Genomic DNA, 17,439 nt, shown 5'->3' on the forward strand with positions numbered 1-17,439 from the left:
AACAAGTCACTGCAAGCACCTTGGAGAAAATAGAGCAGTTTCTCAGCAGCGGGGAGTGTTCCAGGTAGTGTGGGGGAGGGGAAGCGAGGCAGCAACAGGAGAACATAACATGCCCCAGCAAAGGGCAAGCACAAAGTCGGGGGAGGGGGAGCAGCAGTGAGTGTGCGGAGGACCAGCCCGGTGCCCAGTGTGGCTGTGGTGGGTGAGCGGGGCAGGGGCATGAGCGAGGGTCAGACGGATGGCTAGAACGTGTAACAGAGGGCCTCCAAGCCACTGCTGAGACGCGGGCATGAACACTCAGGGAGACGGAAAGCAGGAATGATGCGGTCCGAGTTACTATTTTAAAGGCCCATGCTAGCTACTCACTATTTGGAGAAAACCTCACAAATCAATGTTTAAAAAAAATAAATAAAAGAAAAGAAAAAAGAAAAAAAAAAGCAGCTCTAATGCTGCTACTAGTAACTGGGGAACATAAGAGAAAGCACCAGTTAAGAGGCTACTGCCATGAACCAGAGGATACTGGGAGCTGGGAGCAGCACAGGAAGGTGGCGGGAAGCAGCTGGGTTGGAGATCTCTTCTGAAGGTTCGAGGGTAGGTTCAAAGACAGACAAGATCTGTGAAAGAAAGAGTCTAATATGCTTCCGAATTGAAGGACGCTTTCCACAGAGGTGGCAAAGACTACAGGAAGCTTGGGTTTTGGGAGGGGTTGGGGTGCAGGAGTTTGGCTTCGGTCACGTGTGAGATGCCCAGCAGAGACCCAGCAGAGATGGCGAATGGGCCGCGGGATACAAGGGCCTGGAGTACCGGTCAGGCTGGTTGGAGCACTCAAGGGACGAGACAGATGACAGAAGTCTAAGGACAGAGGGGGTAGCCCTCCAGACGAGGAACCAGCAGCAAAGGATACTGGAAGGGGCAGCTAAGGAGGGAGGGGGAGAAGCAAGAGCAAATGAGGAATCAGAGCTTCAGAAGGGAGTGACCCCCTCGGGCACGGCTGCAGATGCTCGCAAGGCCCAACTCTCTTGCAAGAGCTGAAGCTCAGGGACAAGATGAGCCCCGCTCTGAAACGACTGAGAACTTCTAAAATGGGCGTGATGTCTTGAAACATGGGCTTTTGGTGAAGAGTCAGATGGCAGAGGGGAATGTAAGGAATAACGAGTAGAAAGGGTCTTAAGGGGCGCCTGGGCGGCTCACTTGGTTAAGCAACTGCCTCCGGCTCAGGTCATGATCCTAAAGCCCTGGGATTGAGTCCCGCATTAGGCTCCCAGCTACACAGGGAGTCTGCTTCTCCCTCTGATCTTCTCCCCTCTCATGTTCTCTCTCAAATAAATAAATGAGGGGCGCCTGGGTGGCTCAGTGGGTCAAAGTCTCTGCCTTGGGCTCAGGTCATGATCCCAGGGTCCTGGGATCAAGCCCCGTGTCAGGCTCTTTGCTCAGCAGGGAGCCTGCTTCCTCCTCTCTCTCCCCCTGCCTCTCTGCCTACTTGTGATCTCTGTCAAACAAATAAATAAATAAATCTTCAAATAAATGAAATCTTAAAAAGAAAGAAAGAAAGAAAGAGTTAAGTTCTAGGTCAGGTGTCCCTATAAGGATCTTTCTTTTAAAAAAGAAAAAAAAAAGGTTTTTTTCTCAAATAAAATAAAATCTTTTAAAAAAGTTTTTTTTTTTATTTTTTTTTATTTTTTTTTTTTAAAGATTTTATTTATTATTTATTTGACAGAGAGAGAAATCACAAGTAGGCGGAGAGTCAGGCAGAGAGAGAGAGAGAAGCAGGCTCCCGCTGAGCAAAGAGCCCGATGCGGGGCTCGATCCCAGGACACTGAGATCATGACCTGAGCCGAAGGCAGCGGCTTAATCCACTGAGCCACCCAGGCGCCCCTAAAAAAAGTTTTTAAAAGTATAGTTTTCAGGGCGCCTGGCCGGCTGCGCTAGTGCCCCGCGTCCGGCCGTGCCAGTCCCCCGAGGCTCCCCCACTCTGAAGTCAGCAGGAAAGGAGGTTCACCTCACAGGGCTTCACTAGACCAACAGGTGGGAAAGGAAGCACCTACTTCAGATTCTACTTTCAAATATAAATTTTAAAAGGCAGGCAATTTGTGATAACACAAAACGTACTTGAAAACCACTAAACTGCGGCGCCTGGTGGTTCAGTTGTTGAGCGTCTGCCTTCAGCTCAGGTCATGCTCCCAGAGTCCTGGGATCGAGCCCCGCATCGGGCTGTCTGCTCGGTGGGAAGCCTGCTTCTCCCTTTCCCACTCCCCTTGCGTGTTCCCTCTCTTGCTGTTGTTTTGTCTCCCTCTGTCAAATAAATAAATAAAATCTTAAAAAAAAAAAGAAAAAAAGAAAACCTCTAAACTAAGAGTTGCACTTAAAGAAGAAAGTATTTAAAGATTCAGAGTTGTATTTAAAGAGGAAACTTTTTGGGGGCACCTGGCTGGTTCAACCAGTGGAGCATGAGTTCGAACCCCACACCAGATGTAGAGATTACTTAAAAAAAAGGAAACTTTTTCTATAATAATGCCACTAAGGTAGGAGATGCACGCGCACACACACCCCCACCACCATCCATTCCAAATCACCAACAGCATTCCTTGTCTTTGGGGGAACAGGATTAATATTTTTTAAAATTCCCACCCCCCAAAATTTACTATTTGTAAATTAGGAAAAAAACAAAACAAAACAAAAACCACCAAACAAAAACCTGCTGACACTTGAAATTTTCTCAAAGGCAAGCACAGAGTTGTTTCATAGAAACTGTGCTTGGTTCCTGTCAAGTGCCCGCACTGTTTCCAGCAGTGACAGATCCTCGACAAACGTCAACTAACTTCTCTCCTTCCACCGCCCCTTTGTGACACATGGGGGATTCTCAACTGCTCAGTGACTTTTGATTTAACTGCTCATGCCCAATTCAAAAACTCTGGTTCCAGTCCTTTCCTAGTTGTAGCTTTTGGACATTTCCTGCTGAATGTCTTAAACACAAACCAGGCTTTTAAAACTGTATCCAAAAAATGAAAACATGGATTCTAAAAGAATCAAGAATTTAATATATATAATTCCTGTGATATAACCAAGAATTTTCTAATGACTTACAAGTTGAACTTGTCTCAGTTTATCTTAGAGAAGTTATCCAGCAGCAAAGAAATAAGTCCCAAGGGGTTGAGAAGGTAACACATGCTGTTAACTAAAGCAGGCTTTAGCTTGCTGGAGGACTTGGAAAAACTTCACTAAGAAAAAGCAGAGCAAACACTTTGCAAGTGATTCGGCTACAATATGCTGAGAAAACGATTCAGAACACCAAATGGGTAACAGTATTATCTCTAGAGAATGAGATCATGAGTAATTTTTTTTCACAAGGTTCAACTTTTCAAAATGAGCCTGTATTAAAGAAAAATAAAACAGCACAAAAATCCTTCCATATCATTCTTATGTATATAAGTTAAAGCTAATTTCTACCTTAGATACACTAATTCAAACATCAGGGAAGTCACATGTCACTGAACTAAGTCCCCACATTTCTGATGCTTGTGGACGGATGCGGATGCTCAAGGGCCGCAGTCCCAGACCCCCCGGAGCGCTGTATTTAAAATAAACGCAAGGAAGCAAACACAAGAACAGAACATGAAAGCCAGCACTATCCAAAGAGGAGACAAAAGACAAACACAGACGCCGCAGAGGAAGAGAAGCCCCCACACTGGTCCAGCAGTGAGCACACACGCTAGGGTCGGTGCCAACGGTGTCCCACCTGCGAAGTGAAAATCCAGTTTCCATTCTAGGCTCACACTCCTGGCCTACATGCAATAGCGAAAACAAAAGTATTTGGAAATTGTTACCAACTAGCATTAACAGAACTTACCTTGCCGGTGCCTAGAAGGGGCCTGCGGGACCCAGCCCCGACCCGCCCCCTCGCTCCAGCTCCGACTCCAGACCCAGCCCGGTCCTGCAAGTGTGCTAGGCGTGTTCCCTACATGGGGCCTTTGTGTTGGGATGCCAGCAAGCTGCCCTCGCGTGCGGCCCCCTCCCGCCGGACCCCAGTCCTTCATCCCACAGACTGCCTTGTTACATGCTCTTTCACGGTGCTTATTACAATGGTACTTCTTCATGTGATTACGTGGTAATACTTGGCTTCCCCACTGCCGTGTGTGCTGGCTAAGGCACACTTCTGGATCACTGGAACTTAGCACAAGGCCCAACACAGCGCAGGTACATCCGTATCCATCCCCCTTCTGATGGCAAACCAAGCCGCTACATGTACACCCAACTGGGGACTAGGTCTTTCTCGTAAATCTGAAGTTACAAAAGGGTTCTACAATAACTTATCAGGGAATTACAGATCAGTCTTTACCAATGGCTATTCCAAACTCATCTGTGATCAACACATATCCAAGGCTCCATGGGACCCTGAAACAGGAATTCATGCTATCAGGTCAAGATAAGCAGCCCTCGAAGCTACCAGAAACACCTGTGATCAACATCCCACATCACAACATAGTAAGGCTGTGATGCCCTCCAACAGGACAGCTCCGCACTTGCCCTCTGTCAGAGACGATTATGAATCCATGGTCACACCTGTGACCTGACACTCTGCTCCTATAAGTACTGTCAGAAGTAAGTGTTATTCGAGAAGTTAGACGTCTATCATTTCTGCTTTCTTTTCCAGCTTTGATAGAGTCAAACTCAGCAAGCGCTTTGCTTCAGCCAATCTGACAGCCTCCCCAGGCTGCCACAGGTGGTAAGGCCCCACCTGACCCAGCACAGCCGGCACCTGGTTCAGAGCAGCTCCCCCCGTCCAGTGCTGCTAGTCACGCTGTGCTGGGCGTGCTCACTGCCTCCAAGGAGAATGCCATGGGCTGAAAGTCACTCCTCAAGGATATCAGGTCCTAATCTGGAATCTGCGACTATCAGCTTGTAAGGAAAAAGGTCTTTGCGGAGGTGATTTAAATTACGGATTTTGAGATGACACAGTTTATCTGAGTGGACTCTAAATGTTATCACAAGAGGCCTTACGAGAGCGAGAGCGCAGAGGGAACTTTACCCCAGAGGAGAGGGGGAGGACTGCAGTGACACAGTCACCGGCAAAAGACAGCCACAGCAGAAGCTGGCAGAGGCAAGGAATGGATTCTCTCCTACGGCCTCCAGGGGGAGCCCTACCACACCTTGACTTGCGCAAAAGGTGGTGACCCTAGAGCCTGCCCAACTCAGAATCCATCTCTGCTGTGCGAGCCACCAACTTCGTGGTAGCTTGTCAGAGCAGCAACAGGCAACTAATACAGAGACCATGACAAAGTAAACCAAAGTGAAAATGCTCTACAATCCCCAGATCCCCCAAATACATTAAAACTCCAACATATCACAGGAAAAACTCTTAAACACCTCTGAAAAGTTGTTTTAAATATACTTTTTATAAAGATCATTTTCCCCCTTCACCTGCACGTGTGAACCGCAGCTACAGAGAGAGCTATATGGATTCTGAAGGTAAAACCAGCATCTCAATCACACATTTAACTGCTTTAACCCCAGATAACAAAGACCTTCTGTAGAAGTATCATGCTTGTACAATTTTATATTAACATACAAATTTTACAGTAAGAATGAAAACTAAAACTCTTAGTTAGGATTTTTCACTTAGCAAAACATCTGAAACAGCAAAACATGTACTACGGGTAAGTCCTCGATGAGACATTACAACACACAGGCCTGCTCATCCACAACTGGGCATATAATCGACTCCCCACTCCCAATTGCCTCAGGGCAGAAACTACTGATTCACAGTTCCTTATTTATCCAGTAATATCCAATTTTCATCCAATATGTATCACAACAAAAGATTTGATATAAGAAAGATTTGCGTTTTCAATTGTCTTGGTAGGCATTTCCAAACTAAAGGTTCTAGCTGATGTGGTTTTTGGGACAAATTTGCAAAAACAAGACAAAACCACCTGCGTCCCCATCTCGCCACATCTGATCCATGTGTCCACCTAGTAGTGCCTATAAATAAAATCAAGGATGCTTCTTTTGTTACTCCTCCCCTAGACCCACACATTTTACTTTTCTATAAACAGATGCCACCTAGTGTCAAAAGTCTGTAAGGACAGCCTACAGTTCCTCAGAAGCCGCTAGGTAAGCAGAACAAAGAAAAATCCATTCTTACTGGGCAAAGACCTGGGTGAGGAAAAATTTCCAAAAGGTTAATTCTTGGGCTGGGTCTTAGAGGCCAAGACTAAGTCTGGCAGGAGGCAGGGCACATGGGGTTCAGGATGGGGCTCGGGATTGGAGTCCACGCACCTAGGTTCCACTCCGACCCCATTCATTACTCTCTAGCACGGCAGCCAGGGACAAGTCACTTAAACCTCACAAATGCCTCCTAAGTAAAAGGAAAATACAGCCTACCTCCTCGGTTTGGCACACGGATCAAACGAGCAAAAAGAGCTCATAAAGATCTCCAACTGGCCCCTTTTCAAGCGATAAAGGTAGAAACAGAAGGTCAGATATGCGGACACATTGTTCACAAAACTTAAATCAAGTAGAAACTTCCCCTCCATTCCTTATCCTACCATAAGTCCCCCAAGAAAACAACCACATCACCATTTCCACCAAAAAGAGTTTCAAGAGAATAAAAGGACTGGGGTGCCACTTTATGAGAGAGACCCGAGACCAGCTTTGCTTTTCTGACTGCTCCTGACGAGAAGGGATGTGGCTTTGGGCAACAAGGTAGAATGCAGAATTTAAAATGTCAATATAGAATTTTAAATCCTACCAAACTACCAAACCTCACACACCAACATCCAGGGAGATTACAGATTTTGTTACAGTGGAAGTTAGCCTATTGTATTTCTGGTAAGACATATTTTTTCTTAGTGCAACTTCACTTTTTTTTTTTTTTTTTTAAGGAATCTCTGCACTCAGCATCAAGCTCGAACTCACAACCCTGAGATCAAGAGTCTCCACTGACTGCACCAGCTGGGTGCCCCACTGTAACTCCACTTATAAAGCAACAACACATAATAGTTCCTCCATTCATTTACCCTTTAATTCTCAAATCCTGTAAAGTACCTACTTTTTTCTCTCGATTATACAGACGGAAGGAGGCCGAATTTGCTCACTTGTACTCTAGAAAGGATCCTGCTGGTGAAGCAGCATGCGGCCGGAGGCGGAGAGCAGCTCAAATGCAACAGCAGCAGCGGGCGGAGGGCTGGGGGAGGGAGGGAAGCTGGGGTCCGAAGAGAAGGCCGAAGGCCGGCGCCACTTGGTAACACATTAGACACAGGTGGTGAGGGACAGAAAGGAATTTAATTCAGAGGGGCCAGAAGCCTCTAGCTGGGCAGACTACAATGCCACAAACTGAGCTACAGAAAGAACAGATTTCCAGGAAAGATGAGAAAGGTTCAATGTGCTGAACTGGGGGGGGGGGGTGGGGGGTGGTGTTCACAACCCAGGTGAAGACCTCAGAACTCAGGAAAAAAGTGGGAGCCATGAAGAGAGCAACACTAACAAAAGGACTTTACAGTTTACCAAGCGTTTCCACATCATCTCAATCCAGAGAATCACCGAAAGGCAGAGCAAAAAACCTTAGATTAAAAAAAACACAACAAGGGCGCCTGGGTGGCTCAGTGGGTTAAGCCGCTGCCTTCGGCTCAGGTCATGATCTCAGGGTCCTCGGATCGAGTCCCGCATCGGGCTCTCTGCTCAGCAGGGAGTCTGCTTCCTCCTCCTCTCTCTCTCTGCCTGCCTCTCTGCCTACTTGTGATCTCTCTCTGTCAAATGAATAAATAAAATCTTAAAAAAAAAAAAAACACAACAAAACAAAAACCAGGCTCAGGAATCCCTGGCCTGGCCAAAGTAATTCACTCCTCCTGACAAGATAACAGGCTACCAAGACACGAACCCAAAGGGAAAAAATGGGCTTTCTCACAGGCAGTTAGTGGAAGGAAAAGGGGAGAGGGAAGAGAGAAGGAACTACGTCGGGCAAGAGGCAGGCACGCGGAGAGGCGGAGGTCCTGCAGAGGGTAAGTGCCGTGAAGTCCAACACACAGCTGAGGAAACGTCTGCTCAAGGCGGGAGTGGAGAACTGGGTGCGGCGGGGGCGGCCTGGCAGTCCCGGGCACGACAGAGAAAAGCTCTGAGCTCCGGGTCCCAGGCACCATTTCCAAGCTATGGCTCTCGCCAGCATCCCAGAACTGCGCCAACACCTGTACGTGCACCCGGCCATTTACCCCTGTCACAGCCCCTTAATCATACACTGCACCCTCAACTATGTCTTAACATGAAACAAAAATACTGAGTTCTCTCACGTGTACAGTAATATACACGATAACACCCCCATTTTACAAACGAGAGCAAGCCTTAGAGAATTAGAAACAAATTAAGCCGAGGCTGAGTGGAGAGCCCGTCCACTCCTGACACGCTGAAGAAAGCGACACAAACAAAATTTTAAACATACTTTGGCCCATATTTGAAGAGTAAGGCCCTAGAACAGAAGTTGCTTGGTTCCTAATTTCTTGGGTCTCAGAGGAGAGTGTGGGAAAAGAAAGAGCCCAATAGGTATGAAACTGCAAATTCTGATAAGAACTTTAAAGGAAACAAATAGAATGTTAGAGAGAATCAGGTGGGAACAGACTTTACACCAGATGACCAGGGAAAAGAAATAAAAGCACAAATATAGAAAAAACAAACAAACAAACAAACAACCCCCCTACCCCTCTCTTTTTTTGCACGGGGGGTGGGGGGTGGGGTGGGGTCAAAAACACTCCTGGCATCTATATCAAACAAATATTTTCTGAGGCAACTGGCTTTGTCTAAATCCTCTTGGACCCTGACTGAGGTCTGTTTTTGTTTCTCTTTTGAAGGAGAAAAGAGAAGGTTTCCATATGGCCTCTCCAGCCGCAGACTCCACTGGTTCCCTGGCGGAAGGCTCAGGCCCCCCTTCACTCCTCAGTGGGGGGAACTCCATCTTCTAACAGCAGGTTGGTTTTCTTGCTAAGAACATACATCCCTCCATGTCATGCAACACAGGCATTTCCTTGAAAATAAAAATACTCCCCAGAGGGGCACCTGGGTGGCTCAGTGGGTTAAGTCACTGCCTTCGGCTCAGGTCATGATCTCAGGGTCCTGGGATCGAGTCCCGCATCGGGCTCTCTGCTCAGCGGGGAGCCTGCTTCCTCCTCTCTCTCTCTCTGCCTGCCTCTCCGTCTACTTGTGATCTCTCTCTGTCAAATAAATAAATAAAATCTTTAAAAAAAAATACTCCCCAGAGAGCGTTACACTGTATCAGCTACTGCCACCTTGTTCCACAAATCAGACAGACGAAATGAATCATTCTGCAGACCTAGAATCCAACATTCATCAAGAACCTACTCAGGGCCCCTGGGCACTGTTCGTGGTGCTGGAATATTATTGCGTCCAGGGAACGCTAGAGGGCGCGGATGAGCTTCAGCTTTCAGGGAAACCGGGCATGGCTACTAGAGTGGGAGATCTTGCGTGTCCAAAGGGAAGCCTGTGAAGACTGGCTATCTGAAGAAGAGGGCAGAAGGATGCAGAGTAGAAAGCAGGATGACCCTTCAGAGAAGGGACCTTCGGCCTGAGACCTGAGAGGCAATGCCGGTGCCGTCAGAGATCTGCCCGGCAGGAGTTCTGATAAAGATGTTCAAGTTGAAAACACAGGTGTTTGTTTCACCCCGACACACCCCTGAGGGTCCATCTGCTTGGCAACCCTACGAGGTCAGGGAGACAGGCATGATCACTACACGTGAGATGGCTATGGCTCAGGAATAAAGTTGCTTTCCTGAAGTCAAACTGCTATTCAGTGGTAAGGCCGGGTCTAAAACCCAGTGTTCAAACCCAAGTCTGGGGTTTACTCCAACACCTGAGCCACTTGATACGTGCATCACCCCTAAATAAAAAAGCTTCTCACCAGGGAATGCTCCCTAGGTTTATCTACTTTCTCCTTAGCACACCTTTATTAATACAGAAAACAGAGACATCTAGTAGAGAAGCAAGTCATGAATAGGAGCCATCCAGAAGCAGGAGCCCTGGAGCTTTGGGGCCATGAATATACTCTGGCCTCTCGATTCTAAAACCCAACTGACTGTAAGCTATAGCATCAACTCAGAAAAAGGGAGGAAAACCTACCTAAGATACACAGATGAATCATGTATATAGAAGGATATCAAAATATTAAAATAGTTCTTAGAAATAAGAAAACAGGGTGGCGATTAAGTGTAAATGATAAAACAGAATTCAGAATTGGAAGTGATCTCAGAGATTAAAGTTCAGTTGTAGAAGCTGAGGCTTGGCCCCAGTCTTATATAAATAATGACAGAGCGGACTGAAACCCAGGTATTGATTCTTACTCCAATGGTCCTTCATCAAACTCCAGAATTATAGGTTAAGTAGTCATAATTGCATACACCCTGTGTAGTTTAAGTTTGTCTCACACAGACATCAGACAGCCCCAGATCTGGCTGCCAGAGGTGGGAGCCAGAGGCAGTGAGTGACTGAACTGGTCCCAGGAACCCTTTGGCGTGATGGATGCAAAACGTAATTTTGAGCTTCGATGGCTATGGAAATCAGTGACTTCTTTCTTTTGTAAGAGTATTTTATTTTATTTTTTTTTAAGATTTTATTTATTTGACAGACAGAGATCACAAGTAGGCAGAGAGGCAGTCAAAGAGAGAGGAGGAAGCAGGCTCCCCGAGGAACAGAGAGCCCGATGTCGGACTTGATCCCAGGACTCTGGGATCATGACCTGAGCCGAAGGGAGAGGCTCCAACCCACTGAGCCACCCAGGTGCCCATGAGAATATTTTAGAATGCAAATTGTTCCTGGTTCCATCACCAGCTCTATAAAGATACTAAATACATCCACTCTAACTGTCAAAAGAAAAAGCGTTTTATTTTGTTTTGTTTTTTAAACCTAACATTAGGCATTAATATGGCTTTACAAAAGTAAGATTATGGGTCTTTCCTATACAGATGGATTCTTACCATGGCATTCCTTTAAAATAGTAAAATCCTATAATGCAAATAAATTAAGATATGCAAGACTAAATTTTAGGAATACATCTGTTGAATCAAAATATGTTTGTAAATGACAAATGCTTTCTTTTATTTGAGTAGGACAAAAAGAAACTCAGATCACATTAATAAATTTTGGGATAGACACCAGTCAGGCATGACCTTTCCTCTCAGCCAACCCTTCTAGGAAACAACAAATTATGGAGGGAAAAAGGGTCTACAGTAATAACTAAAGTAAAAACAGATTTATAGAGATTGGGAGTGGGGGATGATGTAGACTTAGTAGAAAGAATTTAAAGAAAGCTGCTAACTTTTCCCTCATTAAAAATCCTTTAGGGGCGCCTGGGTGGCTCAGTGGGTTAAGCCTCTGCCTTCGGCTCAGGTCATGATCTCAGGGTCCTGGGATCGAGCCCTGCATCGGGCTCTCTGCTCAGCAGTGAGCCTGCTTCATCCTCTCTCTGCCTACTTGTGATCTCTCTCTCTCTGTCAAATAAATGAATAAAATCTTAAAAAAAAAAAATCCTTTAGACAAAGACCTAAGATACTCACTCCCTACTGTTCGCTAGGACCCCTTCCTCGTACAACATGTTCAATGGAACTCAGCCATTAAAACTTCACAGCTTAACTCATATTTCAAACTTAAGAGCTCCAAACAGAAAGTAGTTTTATGAGTTCAAAGTTGGCAGTCTATGCAAGAAATTACTTTTCAAATCATTGTGTTCTAATGCTTAGGACACCCTAATGATTACAATTTAAAGTGCATTAGCTAGTTTTAATTTTATTTTGTAATAATTTGAGCTTGTGCTTCTTTTTTTTTTTTTTTTTTTAAAGATTTTATTTATTTATTTACAGAGAGAGATCACAAGTAGAGAGGCAGGCAGAGAGAGAGGAGGAAGCAGGCTCCCTGCTGAGCAGAGAGCCCGATGCGGGACTCGATCCCAGGACCCTGAGATCATGACCCGAGCCGAAGACAGCGGCTTAACCCACTGAGCCACCCAGGTGCCCGAGCTTGTGCTTCTTATAGCAATTAAACCCATTTCCCAAACCAAGACATGTCAGTTAAATAAGTTTTTGCTCCCAAAATAAAAAGTAACTAAAAATCAGACTAAAAAATTCAGTTACATCCTATATAGAAAACATCTTTCTACTGCATACAGCTGTATCTGAGCTAGAACTACACCGTTTACTCAGTGTGTCTGTGTAACCAGGACTGGGTCACGGTAGAGCAAGGACATAGGATCCCAGTGTGGAAAACTCAACAATTACAGTGTTCTAAGGCTAACATATAACAGAGTCCTGCAACTCCTCTGCCACGGAGAAGGATTCCGGTGAGTGCAGAAAAAGTAAAGCTAATATATGGCAGGCAAGAGTATATAACAATGGAATCCACATGGTTTATCGGAAAGGATTTGCTCTCCCAAGCCATGGGAAGGACATTCCTGGGGACAAGGAGCTGTTCAGATGGCACACATGTCTTTGCAACACAACTGGGCCACATACTCATGTCCTACATAGAGAAAAGTCAGAATCGATCCCAGATTTATATGACACAAAGGAAAAGTTAACACATTAACATCTCCACCCACAAAACACTATGCTCGAAAACACGAACAACCTGTGACCACTTCCTTCACATCCTATTCTGCTATAAACCCCAACCTTCCTCCCCGCACCCCCGCACCCCCCCCCAGTAAGCCCACTGGTATCTGGTTCAAGGACAGAAAGCAGTTAGTTCAGTGTGCGTCTGATAAGACAGATGAACAATGATGAACAGCAAGAGAGCACTTGGAAATGACTTTGAAAGAGTCTGGTTTCAAAGTTCATGGGTACAAAATTGAGCCCTCCTCTCTGGAAGACTAAGTATCCATAATAATCCTTTTACTCTCAAACTAAGTTGCTTTGTGAATAACAACAATGTTTTAAAATAACATCAGAAAGGGCATATTTCAAAAAACTAAATACAAGCTTTGAAGCTCTGTAACCTGGAGATTAACAAATTCACTTTCATCAAATGCCTACTAAGCACCTACTTGGCACCTGCGCAAGGCAGAGGAAGTAAGTAATAACCCAACCGTTAGTTCACAAAAAACCTGAAGGGACAAGCAAATAACCAAATAAAATGCCAAGTAACCACTGTTCAGGGAACGCAGAAGAAGGGTGGTCCTCCAGAGTGGGCCAGTCTTTGCAGAGAACTTTCTCACTGGACCTTTCTGACGGATGGGGTGGGGGGGCGGGCAGGGGGCAGAGCCGGGCTAGGAATGCGGGCTAGGAATGCGGACCAAACGGCGCCAGGCATGGGAAGCTCGTTGCATTACAGCCTGGGAAAGGGAGAGTCGAACGTGTAATGCTTAAAGAGAACGAACTGGAAAATGGGCCGGGAGTTTCCCCACACGCTGGGATTAAAGCGTCTGTGGACTTTACTCTGCGAATATGGGGAGCTCCGACAGGGACGGGGCCACACCTGTGTTTCAAGTTGCCAAACGTTCGGCTACAAAGTAAACTTGTATCCACAGCAAGTAACTCTTTACGTACGTGTCATTTTCAATATATACAAGTTACCCGCGATTATTTCAGACAAAAATGATTTCTCCCCGCCCTTTCCGAAACACTCGCGCTTTTACAACTAATCATCAGAAGTGACAGCCGTGTTCTCCGTGTCAAAAACGACAGGAAAAAGCTCCAGCGGGCAACTGCTTCCTCTGACGATCCTACGGCCGTCTTCCGACCACGTTTAGTCACACTTTGAGAAAGTTTAAAGTAGCTTAAGTGTAAAACGGACCTGATGCAAAGTCCCAATCACGCCTGACCAGTTCATCCGCCCGCTACGCTACCTAAGACCTCCCCGCGAGGCCGAATTCCACTTTTCTAAAAATCCTCTTTAAGGAACACACGTTCACCTCCTTAGTAACCCTAGTTTCCCCACTCGCGGGATCGGGAGCCACAGCTCCTGAACCGGGTCAGAGGAGCCCGGCGACAGAAAGAGAGCCGCTTGCTCCGGTCCAACGCGCTTCTACACCAATCTCGCAAGCCGGATCCCGCGGTCGCCACGAAAACACGGTCCCCACCCGCCACAGGTGGGAGCGACGCCGATCCCCATCACCTCCGGGCGTGCAGACAGACGACCGCCACTCTGCGGGGCGGCCGGGGGCCGAGGGGACGCGGGGCGCGGGAGGCGAGCCGCGGCCCGAGGCCGGCGCCGCTGGCAGGGGAGGGACGGGGAGGGTGGGGGACGGGCCCCGGAGGAGACCTGGAACGAGGCTCGAGCCCAAACAAAAACAAGCCGAAGCGGAGCGCGGCAGAGGTAGCAGATTGGGCGAGCCCCATCACGGCTGCCCATTGGAGAAGAGGGAAAACAGAGTCCCCCAATCGCGAGCGGCGGGGCTGCTCCCCTCGTGCGGCCGCGGGCCGCCCCGGCGCTTCCCGGCCCCGCGCTGCCCGGTGGCCGCTACCGCTCCCTTCCGGCGGCGGCGCCCACTGCAAGGCCCGCGCCCCCGCCGCCGCCGCCGCCGCCGCCGCCCGCCGCCGCCCGCCGCCGCCGCGCCGCGCCCCTCCCCCGGCTGCCGCCGCCCCCACCCCGCGCCCCGGCCCCGGCCCCCGCCCGGCCCGGCGCCCCCGCTCCCGCCGGCCCGCCCCCAGCCCGCCGCCGCCGCCGCCGCCGCCCGGCGCCCCCGCACGCCCGCGCCGCGCCCGCCCCCCGCTCACCGCCGGGCGCCGCCCGCTGCTCCTCGGGGCGCAACGCGGCCCCGCGGCCCGGCCGCTGCGCTGGGGGGGGTCCGCGCTGCCGGGCGGCACTTCCCCGGCCCCCCAAAAAATTAATCACCAAAAAATAATTCCCGAGAAAAATGGAGAGTAAAATCCAAGATGGCGGCGCCTGCCGCAGCACCGCCCGCTCCATCCGCTGTCGGGAAATAAGTCCCAGCCGCGGCCGGAGCCCCCCGCCCCCACCGCGCCGCGCCCCCGCGTCCCCGCGCCCGGCCTCACCTCGCCTCTCGCGCGGCCGCGGCGTCCCCAAGGCCGCCTTCGCCGGGGGTCCGCGTCCCGGGTCCTGGCGCCGCGCGCGCCGCCTCCGATGTCCGAGCGCCCTCACCTCATAGCCCCGGAGCCTCGCCTCCCGCGCCGCAGACGCGTCGCCGCCCCCGGTGAGCCGTCCGGACGCCGCCCGGGAACGGTGGAAGGACACGAAAAGGAGTGCCCTCGGCCGGGCGGAGGGACACCGGCGGCTCGCGCCACCCCTGCCGCCTCTGTTGCTTTTACGGGACGCGCGGTTGGGGGGGGAGCGGGGGAGGCGGAGAAACACGGGAAAGAAACGAGTTCCTCGCTGGGTGCTCGCGGCGGCGGAGGGACAAAAAGCGAATTTGGAGAGAGCCGAGAAGAGCCGTGAAGAGCCGTGAGCGGCCGTCGCCTCGCGTCGCCCGCGGCGGAGGGATCCGTGCTGAGGGTCGGCAGGGATCCCTCCGCCCCTCGCTGCCCTTTAAATCGCGGCTGGAGGCGGCGTCGCTGCGCGCCCCTCGGGCGCCTCCCCGGCTCCGGACGGCTCCTGGGCGCAGTTGCACCCGCGGGGGACGGCTCCCGACCCCGGGCTAGGGGCAGCGCCGGGGGACGCGCGGGCCCCTCGGCCGCTGCGTGTGCCGGCGGCCCCGAGGGGAGGCGGCCCCCACGGAGGCGAGCGTCTTTGTTGCGGGAGTGGGTGTCGTCGGGCGCCGACCCACCCTCACGGTGTGGCCGCCGCCCGGAGTGGGGGGAGAGGGGGCAGGGAGCGTGCACTCACCGGGCCGCCGGCTCCGCGCTGTCAGCCGGCCGTCCCCTGAGCACCTACTGTGTGCCTGCCGGCCTCTCCGAGAACCAGGGCTACTTCCGCTTCCCTCCCTCGCTGGGCAGTGCCCGCGCCCGAGCTGCGGCCGCACCCCCGTCCCGGACCTGGGGCAGGTGCGGAAGATGCCCAGGGTCTGGCACGCTCCAGGCGCTGAGCTGTGGGAAGAGGGCGAAGCGTGCGAAGCGCCGCCCTTTGGGTCCTGCAGCCTGATAACAATGGCTACAAAGTATCAGTAATGAGAGTAACGTGTAGACAGTCTGGATTGGACCGTGGGCACCGTTCTCAGCGGTTTGGTGCCGGATCTCATCGACTCTTCACCACCACCCCCAGGAGGTGAGGACCGTTGTGGTTCTTCCTCACACGTAGGGAAACTGAGGCAGGTTAGGTGACTCCTAGGACAGCGAGTCGGGACTTGAGCCAGAGCCCTCATCCAGTTCCCCGGGTGAGAAATGAAGACCTGCGGAAGTTAAGTTGGCCCCGAGATGGTGCCTGAAGGTGTCCCCTTGGGCAGTGGGGACAGGGTAGGTTGCAGTATGTTAGGGGAAAGGGGAGGTTAGGAAATGTGGAACCAGTAAGTGCAAAGTATTGGTGGGAAGGGGAGGGAAGGGGTGAGGAGGGCTGGGAAAAGGCTCCTGCGGGCTAGAGGGCCCGGTGGATAGATGGATTCCAGGAAGAGCCCTGCTTCTGCCTTGGTTTCTCCTTATCCCCAGGGCCTGGCACAGAATAGGCACACCATAAAGGATGATTCAGGGGAGATGGGGAGATTGTGGATGATAGCAAGGACTGGGGTCCGACTAACCCCAACACACGTGCTTACCTCATTTGCCCTCCTTGACCTTGGGTAGGAGGCATGGTGCTTATTCCTTCCACATATGGGAAACTGAGGCACAGTGATTTGCCAGGAGCGTGTGTGTGTGTGTAACAGGCAGACAGGGGGTTTAGATCTTCCAAACCAAAGCTCCTCCCGCTGTGGGCACCTGCTTTCCCCACCTCCCCCTCTGGAAGCCAGTTGGGGTTGGAGTCTCACCACTCCCCAAATAAAGCAAACCCAGGCACACAGGCTGGGTCTGGATCTGAATTCCCCTTGCCCTGTCCCTCTTGCAGACAGAACTAGCAAATGATTGCTTTGGTTTTGTTAGTTTCTGATTTATCACTAAACGTTCTTTCCCAGATTTTTATAGCGCTTGGCTCCACATACTCCAGTTACATCCCAGAAACACTGAAATTGCCTTTGCCACCCCCGCCCCCACCGGCTGTCCACAGGGGACATGCAATGGGAACCGCAAAGGAAAATGAGGGAAACCCAGCTGCTTGCGATGGGCAGCCTCAGCCTTGTGTTGGTCTTGATGCCCAGGCCTCAAGCCCAACCATGCCTGAGCCGCCCTTCACAGCCCCGGGCACCAGTGTGCTCCCCATTCCAAGCTTTCCAGAGTTCACCCCAACACAGATCCCTGGGACTGACACCCAAGTCCCGACTCCTATAAAGCCCCCAGACTCCCCAGATGCTGGCACACTCCACTTATTCATGGCTCGGGGTCAGGCCAGGTGTTCTGGGCAGTGACTTGCAAGGGAGGAGGCCAGGCCTACAGCCCAGCAGGGAAGAGAGAGTAGATCCCAGCACAG

General features: G+C 50.3%; 1 protein-coding gene across 5 annotated transcripts in view; it reads right to left on the minus strand.

The window, feature by feature from the left end:
* Positions 1-15,916, minus strand: part of KMT5B (lysine methyltransferase 5B) — a 53,499-nt gene extending 37,583 nt beyond the window's left edge. The window contains exon 1 of one of the 5 annotated variants that reach the window (XM_059149760.1): positions 15,772-15,916. Coding sequence is in view for 1 of the 5 variants with exons in the window: in XM_059149738.1 (XP_059005721.1) it covers positions 15,091-15,095 (5 nt within the window). In the remaining 4 variants the exon portion in view is untranslated. Of the gene's footprint in view, positions 1-2,109; positions 2,293-14,705; positions 14,884-14,984; positions 15,423-15,771 lie in introns of those variants that run through there. The other 4 variants (XM_059149738.1, XM_059149745.1, XM_059149752.1 and 1 more) reach the window with 4 other exon arrangements.
* Between the last annotated feature and the right edge of the window lie 1,523 nt (positions 15,917-17,439).

This window comes from Mustela lutreola, chromosome 1 (genome assembly GCF_030435805.1).
Source record: "Mustela lutreola isolate mMusLut2 chromosome 1, mMusLut2.pri, whole genome shotgun sequence".
Taxonomy (NCBI): Eukaryota; Metazoa; Chordata; class Mammalia; order Carnivora; family Mustelidae; genus Mustela; species Mustela lutreola.